General features: G+C 32.2%; 2 protein-coding genes across 2 annotated transcripts in view; both read left to right on the top strand.

The window, feature by feature from the left end:
* The window catches only part of HELRODRAFT_181450 (hypothetical protein), a gene marked incomplete at both ends in the record, with an annotated part of 9,740 nt that extends 6,859 nt beyond the window's left edge, over positions 1 to 2,881 (top strand). The window contains one exon of the mRNA XM_009031252.1: positions 1,346 to 2,881. Coding sequence (XP_009029500.1) covers positions 1,346 to 2,881 — 1,536 coding nt within the window. The remainder of the gene's footprint in view (positions 1 to 1,345) is intronic.
* Positions 2,882 to 3,896: 1,015 nt separating this feature from the next.
* On the top strand, positions 3,897 to 7,111 carry HELRODRAFT_181449 (hypothetical protein; the record flags this gene model as incomplete). The annotated part of the gene is made up of 4 exons (XM_009031251.1): positions 3,897 to 3,957; positions 6,172 to 6,281; positions 6,840 to 6,904; positions 6,958 to 7,111. 4 exons carry the CDS (start codon positions 3,897 to 3,899, stop codon positions 7,109 to 7,111), a joined length of 390 nt encoding a protein of 129 aa, XP_009029499.1.
* Between the last annotated feature and the right edge of the window lie 2,750 nt (positions 7,112 to 9,861).

Genomic DNA, 9,861 nt, shown 5'->3' with positions numbered 1-9,861 from the left:
ATCACTTTCTCTATTTCGGACCCTTTCCCAAAACTTTTCCTTCTAGAAATTTTTCAGACGAATTTTCTTTGCTGGCTGAATTGTTGGCTGTTTAATTGTTGCATTAAAATCTTTTAAAGATCATTTCGTTGCTTGTTCATTTGATTGTTCGCTTGATTAATTTTTATTTATTGCATTTTTGGTTAATCATACTTATTTGATTAGTTGCTTGGTTTTCAGAGGCTTGCATAATCCACTTAACACATGTTAAATCGAGTATTGATTTGTGTTTGTTTGCTTGCCAACTTGATTTTTTCTAACATTAATTTACGGCTTGCTTATTTGAGTGTTTTATTATGGTTTTTGCATAATGGTTTCATTATCTTATTACTTGCCTAATTGATTGCTGTATTTTTTCTAACATTGTGTAATTGCTTGGAATCTGATTCGAATTTACTTGTTTTAATGATTTATTGATTATTTTTTGCAGTTTCTTTGATCGGTTGTTTATATTTTGAGTAATTTCTTTGATTAATCGGTTATTTGTTGATATGTTGTTTCATTGATTTGGCGCATGGTTAATTATTTGATTGTCAGTTGATTGATTGCTTGTTATATGGCTAATTTTGTTAATTTTTAGAGATTTTATCTCTGTTCAACATTATGCTATTATTTTGTCGCTAATTCTGCTGATCAGTTGGTCAGTTTAGGCTGCTTCACTGTTTAAATGTTTTCAATAGTTTTGTCTCTTGAATCTTCATGTATGTTATTTTCTTCTGTATTTTCTTTTCATCTTAGTTTGTTTCATTTTATTTTTATGTTTTTCAGTTGGATCTTTAGAAATTAGGCCGCATACATTTGATTGATTGATTGATTGATTGATAGATTGATAGATAGATTGATTGATTGATTGATTGATTGATTGATTGATTGATTGATTGATTGATTGATTGATTGATTGATTGATTGATTGATTGATTGATTGATTGATTGATTGGTTGATTGATTGATTGATTGATTGATTGATTGATTGATTGATTGATTGATTGATTGATTGATTGATTGATTGATTGATTGATTGATTGATTGATTGATTGATTGATTGATTGATTGATTGATTGATTGATTGATTGATTGATTGATTGATTGATTGATTGATTGATTGATTGATTGATTGATTGATTGATTGATTGATTGATTGATTGATTGATTGATTGATTGATTGATTGATTGATTGATTGATTGATTGATTGATTGATTGATTGATTGATTGGTTGGTTGACTGACTGATTGATTGATTGATTGGTTGACTGATTGATTGATTGGTTGACTGATTGATTGACTGATTGATGACCAACATCTTCAGAAGGACGTTAACAAGAGTCCCTCCTCCCACGATGAAGCCGACTACCTGAACAAGTACTACAAACCTGAAAACGCCGCCAGTGATGACGACGACGACGACGATGACGTCATTCACGAAAAGTTTTTAAAAGATCACAACCATAACCACCACCGATCTAAAAATCATAATCATCAACCACCTCTTCCGCCAAACCATCCTCATCTTAATAAGGACAGCAATAACAACAACAACCAGAGTAAGAACCATAACGACGACGAATATGATGACGACTACAACTACAACCATCCGTCGCCTTCAACAACTTTAACTGCATTATCGCCATCAGCTATATCATACGATCAGCAGCTTAGCTGGGGCCACACAGCAGCTTCAGCAAGCAAGGCAGCTAAATCAGCTGCTACAGCAATTACGGCGGCTAGTTCAGCTAATACAGCAGCTGCTGGCATCGGCGAATATGTTGTCCCGCTTATAGATTTTTCCAGTGGGAAATATAGCAGTAGCGGAATCACTGACTATGTAGTTAATAGGAACAGCGCTGCTGCTGCTGCTGCTACTACTGCCGCTTCAACGTCTACTACTACTCCTACTCCTACTACCAATGCCACAGCTAGCGATAGTAATACAAGAGACAAAGATAGGTTGAACGTGGTTAATAATAAAACTTCTGTGAACGCGAATGATGCTGCGAATGAAAAATTACTAGAGCGATTACAAATTAAAGAAGATGACGATGATGAGGAGGAAGATGATGAAGAGGAAGAAGATGATGACGGTGCTCCTGAGTCATCATCGTACGCTATATTAAAACACGATGACGTCAGCATCGACTGCGATGACGTCAACAACAGTAACAAGAATAATAATAATAACAGCAATAAAATCATTGATAGCAGATCTCAAAACATAAACAACAACAACGTCAACAACAACGTCAACAACAAAAACATAAACAACAAGAACAACGATATGAAACATAAAATTAACAAAGATCCTAGCAACAACAACAAACTATTGCAAATACTTAACAGTATAAACTACAAAATGGACGATAATGCCGCTACCACTACTACCGCTTCTACTGCTAATACTACTTCTACTACTGCTACTACTACTGTCGTTGCGACGGCTACTGCTGATACCACTTCTAAAAATAATTATACAAACAATAATAATAATAGCGGTGACATTAACATCAACCGACCATCTTGCTCCATTGCGACAGCTAATGTAAACATTACGAATGACGATATTGATGATGATAATGATGATGGTGGTGATGATAATGATGACGTGGTTGCAATTGACGCTGATGATGATGGTGATGGTGAGGATGATGATGATAATGAGGACCGAGGAGATCATGATAATGGTGATAATTGTGGGAGTGGTGTGGAGGCTAATAGCAGAGATAAACATCGCATCACCAACTATACAGCCATTTCCTGTATACCACATAATAATAATATTAATAATAATAATAATAATAATAATGATTATATAGTTCATAATTCCAAGTTTGCCAAAAGCGGAAAATGAGAACGAACGAACGAACGAACGAACGTATTTCTATCGACACGATAATTGATTCGTAAAAAAGTCAGATAAATTTTCCCCAAAAAAGACGCTAAATCGTCGAGACTATTAGGAAGATCTTCGAAGAATTTTATGAATTCCAAAACTTTACCTATAAAAACCCGAATAAATTTTTAGGGTTTTTTTTTGTTCCAAAACGAACGAATGGTTGAATAAATGGATGGATAGATGGATGAATGGATAGATGGATGAATGAATGAATGAGTGAATAAACGCATGAATTAATAATATATATATATATTAATATATATATATATTTATATATATAGATATTATTAACTTTATTCCTATTCCATCGCATTATAACACCTACAAACAATTATATGTATAATAATAATAATAAAAATAATAGTCATAATAATAATTGGTTATTAATATTATTATTATTACTGCTGTAAATATTGGTTTGTATATAATCAATATGTATATATACGTGTATTGTATGTTTTGTATTTGTTATATATATATATATATATATATATATATATACGTTTAAATATGGCCACATACACAATATATATACATGTATGTATATATATATATATATATATATATATGTGTGTGTGTGTGTGTGTGTGTGTGTGTGTATGTGTGTGTGTGTGTGTATATATGCATGTCAAATTTTTAAAGAATTTTGACGAATAATGTTAATAATAATTGTTAAGATTATTATTATTATGAAAAAAGAAGAATTATGGTTTTTATAATATAATTTTTCTTCTAAGTTTTTCTTAAAGTTAAAATTTTGGTAGTAAAAATTATTTCTTTTCGTTAGATGCCGCCGAATATAGGTACTTTACAATTTTTAAACAAATTATTTATTGTTGATATTATTGAATATTATTACTATTTGTATTATTCATTATTAGTATTGTTGTTGTTTTTGTTATTAATGCTGATGTGTTCGGCGAGTTAGCTCAGTTGGTAGAAGCGCCGTGTTTCGCGTTGTCATTCCACTATGACATGGTTCGAATTCGAACGTAGTCTGTCTGAAGCTGAACGTCAAAACATTGCAAAGTGTGAGTGTTTGATAAAGTTATACTGCAGTGTTTAAGGTGTGTCTCTGTGTACATCGCGTTTTGTGGCTCGTGTATGTACGTCGTATGGCTATGTGTGTGGCTTGTGTACGTCGTGTGGCTGTGTGTGGTTTGTGTATGTACGTCGTGTGGCTGTGTGTGGCCCGAAAATTTGTATCTGTATATTATTATTAACAAAAAACAATAATAATAATAAATAATAATAATAATGTTTAGTGCGTAATATGACGTCATCGTCGTCGTTGTCGTCATCAGTGGCGCCGGGTTCAACCACAAAAGGTATTTCGCTTCTGTCTCCATGTATATAAATAAATATATACACTAACTTCATGCAAACGTTCACACATACATCCAAAGTTGATAGAAACATTCATGTATATGTACATACATACATACATACATACATACATACATACATACATACATACATACATACATACATACATACATACATACATACATACATACATACATACATACATACATACATACATACATACATACATACATACATACATACATACATACATACATACATACATACATACATACATACATACATACATACATACATACAAACGTATAATTTATTATAAGTCTCTTGAATAATGGCCGGATGCCTTGTTAGTTATTATCGCTGGTGGTGATCTTTTGTTGATGATGATGATGATGATGATGAAGATGATGATGATGATGATGATGATAATGTTGTTGTCGTTGACGATGTTGATGATGATGGTTATGATGATGAAACAATCGATGATAATGATGATGATGATGATAACGACGACGACGATGATGATGACTAAAAAGTTATAAGCTCAATCACAAATACAAAACTTATGATGATAAGAACAATAACAGAAACAACAAAAACAACAACACAAAGAATGATAATAATTTTAACAACAACAATAACAACAACAACAATAATAATAGAAGTATAAATAATAATAATAATAATAATAGAAATAATAATAATAGAAACCCTCTAACTTTCAGAAGAAGAAGACATGATCTTAACCATTGATTTCTCATCATCACACAACATCGGATTTAGTAGATGCAGTTGAAAACTGAATGCTGCAGCTACCGCTACTACTACTGCTGCTACTACTGCTACTACTACTACTACTACACAAACACTGATGCTACTACTATTGTTGCTGCTTCTACTACTACTACTTTCATGAAATCAAAAGGATCAGACAATGTGTATATGCGTGTACTAGAAAAAACTCTTACGTCATCATCATCAACAACAGCATCATCATCATCATTACCAACCACCAACAACATCATCATCATCCTCATCATGAACAACAACAACATCGTCGTCGTCATCATCGCCATCATCTTCGTCATTATATGACTGAATGGTTAGCGTATGAAATAATCTCGGAGAATATATCTACAGAAGTTTCATCATAAAACCCTATAAACACGCTTTTTTGTCTGTCTGTATTTGTGTGTTTGTCTGTGTCTGTGTTTGTCTGTGTGTGTATGTGTGTGTGTATGTGCGTGTGTGTGCGTATTAAGAAAAGAATAGTTGAATATTAATATATGCTAATGAGCTAACATCCCCGTTCTAAGAACGAACAAGTTTGTTACTAGATAGATAACTACGACAACAACTATTACTACTACTGCTACTGCTGCTTCTACTACAACTATTACCACTACCACTACTACATTACTACTACTACTACTACTACTACTACTGCTAATACTGCTGCTACTACTACTACTACTACTACTATTTATACTACAACTGCTATCACAACAAAAACAACTTCTAATACAACTTTGATTACTACAACTGCTGTGGATGTTCCGGCTACTGCTCCTACTACCACTACCACAACAATACTTCAATAAAGTAGTCGCTTCATCAGCTACAACTGCCACTACTTCTGCGGCTGCTACTAGAGCCTCCAGTACTACATCCATTACTTCTGCTACTTAGTTTAGATAATGTTGTTGATTTTGAAAATTTTCAAGGTTTTTTTTCCTATACTTTTAGTTTACCTAAAGTTTTAAATTATTATCATCATCATTATCAGCAATATCACCATCATCATCATCATCGTAACATCATCATCACCCTCCTCATTATCATCTTATCACCATCATTATCATCATTACCATCATCACTATCAGCAATACCCCCATAAGCATCATCATTATCATCATCAGCTACCAAAAAAGTAAACCCAAATTTTTGTCAACTCTCCTCCCATTGGCCACATTCTGAGAGGTGGGCGGGTGTAATTTTAAACTTCCTGCCAATCAAATTTCATGTTACGGTTGGATGACTATTGTTGCAACTAAATGATTTGTACTTATATATATATATATATATATATATATATATTTGTTTATTTATTCATTTTTTTTATATTTTAACATTCCTTCGTTCAATGATAATTAAATATATTAATGAGTCGTGTGTATTTTACATTGAGAGAAATATATGCCTACCTCCATACAGACATTCGGAGAGCATGTCCGTATTGGCATTATTATTAAATTAACAATAAAATATTTATTTGTTTGTTGTTTAGGTAGTTGGTTGGTTGGTTAGATGGTTGGTTGGTTGGTTGATTGATTGATTGATTGATTGATTGGTTGGTTGGTTAGTTGGTTAGTTGGTTGGTTGGTTGGCTGGCTGGCTAGTTGGTTGGTTAGATGATTGAATAGTTGGTTGGTTGGTTGGTTGACTGGTTGATTAGTTGATTGATTGGTTGGCTGGTTGGTTTGTTTGATTGTCTGTTTGTTAGTTTATTATATATATATATATATATATATATATATATATATATATAATTATTCATTTATTTGTTATTATACACCGATATATATAGATTCAGTTGGTGAAAGGTCCGAGCTGTCATACCTTTGCCAAGATTGAAATACAAAGATTGGATAGGTAAATATAACATTATCACCAACCTCAACATCAACCGTTATCAACATCATCAGCTGCAACCACATCAGCTGCAACTACACCAGCTGCAATTACAACCTCATCATAAGCAGCAGCAACAACTCAATAAAATGCAACAACCACCATGTTTTCTTCAGCAACAACAGCAGCAACAAGTTTAGGAGTAATGACACCCTTTTAAAAATTTAACTAGATGGATTAATTATAAAGAAAATTAACAACAACATCAACAACATCAACAACGTCAACAACAACAACGACTGTATCCAATTCTTTCAAACTTTCAACAGCCAACTAACAACATAGATACATTTGAACATTTTTCAACATTTTTGACAGAGCCAACAACATCTTCAACATTATCAACATTAACAACATCATTAATAACATCAACAACATCAACAAAACAACAACATCATCAATAACAACAACAACATCAACAACATCGTCAATAACAACAACAACATCATCAACAAAACAACAACATCAACAACAAAACAACAACATCAACAACAAAACAACAACATCAACAACAACAAATGCAACAATTCGATTATTCCAGCTTTCCGTTCATTACGGAAACTCAACAAATTGAAAAAAATCTTTTCTCAGTTTATCAGTCATACTCTTATTACAACAACAACAACAACAACAACAACAACAACAACAACAACAACAACAACAACAACGACAACGACAAAGTAACATCAACAACACCGTCTTCGTCATCCCAGTTTTTATTAGGAAACCTTTACGGTAGACCATTTTTAATTTTTTTTAATTTTCACAAAAATATTATTTCAATGTCGTAAATAATACTATTACTACTACTGCTGCCACTACTACTATCACTACTACCACTAATACTACTACCACTACTACCACTAATACTACTCAAGGAGTATACTATTATTAGTAGTAAAGTAAGTAGTAGCAGTTAAGGTAGAAGTAGCAGTACAATAACGATAACATAAGTTGTAGCAAGTAGCAGTGGTAGCAGCAGCTACTGAAGTAGTAGTTTTGCTACTACTTGTAGCTGTAATACTGGTGGTACTACTAGAGCTGCTAGCAGTAATCAAAGTCGAAGTAGTAGTTATTTTGTCGTTGTTGTTGTCGTCTTGACGACACTATTCTAACGCGTGCAAAACCATTGCGTAACGACCCAAGCATTGTAATTATGCCACTTTACAGACAAACAAACAAACGAACGAACAAACAAACGAACGAACAAAAGAACGAACAAAAGAACGAACAAACACACACAAACACAAACACACACACACAGACAAAGACACACGCTTACGCACACACATATAAATGTAAATATATATATATATATATATATATATATATATATATATATATATCTCTTTTTTACTTTTAATCACTTTTATTCAATCAAACAAAACAGAAAACAAAGGCCAAAAAATGAAAATTACAAATTATTATATGGAATATTATATGGAATGTTTAATAATAATATTTAGTGGTTATATTATCTTGTCAGATTTTGCTTTGAAAGTTAGTAATAGTATATCAATAAGCAGTATAGATAGTAAAATAATATATCATTATCATTTTTTGAGGTAGTTGTAGTAGTAGTAGTAGTGGTAGTAGTAGTAGTAGTAGTAGTAGTAGTAGTAGTAGTAGTAGTAGTAGTAGTAGTAGTAGTAGTCGTTATAGTAGTAGTAGTAGTAGTAGTAGTAGTAGTGGTAGTAGTAGAAGTAGTAGTCGTTGTACTGTAGTAGCAGTCGTTGTAGTGTAGTAGTAGTAGTGGTGGTGGTGGTAGTAGTAGTGGTGATAGTAGTAGTAGTAGTAGTAGTAACAGCAACATCAGTAGTATTTGTAGGAAGTATAAACTAGTAATATAATCATCATTAGCATAAAAATATAAAACAACAAATAATAATAATAATAGTAATTAATAATAATACTAAGAAGAATACTAATAATAATAAAAATAAATAATACTAAACGTAATAATAATAATAATGATAATAATAATAAATTGTTCATATCGCCACCAGCATGAAAGAAATAAATAAAAAAATTATTTATTTGTGTGCCGCTACATTCAATGTCAATTGAAACATCGCTATTATAAATCTGTTTGAAATGTGACGGGTGAATGAATGAATGAATGAATAAATGAATTAAGGGACGAACGAGTGAACGAATGAACGAACGAATGAACGAATGAATGAATGAATGATTGAATAGATAGATGGATGATTGAATGAATAGTTGAGTAGTTGAATGAATGAATGAATGAACGAACGAACGAACGAACGAACGAACGCACGAACGAATGAATGAATGAATGAATAAATGAATGAATGAATGAATGAATGAATGAATGAATGAATGAATGAATGAATGAATGAATGAATGAATGAATGAATGAATGAATGAATGAATGAATGAATGAATGAATGAACAAATAAAACATCGATTTTTAATCATATTGCTTGAAAATGGTGATATTTAACATAAACAAATGACTGATGAATGAACGAATGAATGATTGATTGATTGAATAAATGAATGATTGAATAAAAGATTGATTGAATGAATGAGAAGATAGATGGATCGATGCATGGATGGATGACTCTCAATACATTTCAACTAGAATGTGTAAACATTAGTGAAAAGAACTTTCATACATATAAAGAGAGAGAGAGAGAAAGAAAGAAAGACAGAGAGAAAAATAGAAAAAGAGAGAGAGAGATAGATAGATAGAAAAAAGAATGGGAGAGGCGAAAAAAAAAATATAAAAGAGAGAGAGAGAGAGAGAAAGAGTGAAACGTTTCGTTTAAGATAGAGGTTATCACGCGAAGCAAGCGGCATTTTCAAATAGAAACACTTTTTCTGGGCTTTTGTAGGCATAATGACAGACAAACACACACACGACATGACACGTACGCGCGCGCACACACACA

The sequence above is a fragment of the Helobdella robusta genome (assembly GCF_000326865.2).
Source record: "Helobdella robusta unplaced genomic scaffold HELROscaffold_71, whole genome shotgun sequence".
NCBI lineage: Eukaryota > Metazoa > Annelida > Clitellata > Rhynchobdellida > Glossiphoniidae > Helobdella > Helobdella robusta.
Note: the sequence above shows the minus strand (reverse complement) of the source record. Positions and strands in the feature narration are given on the sequence as shown.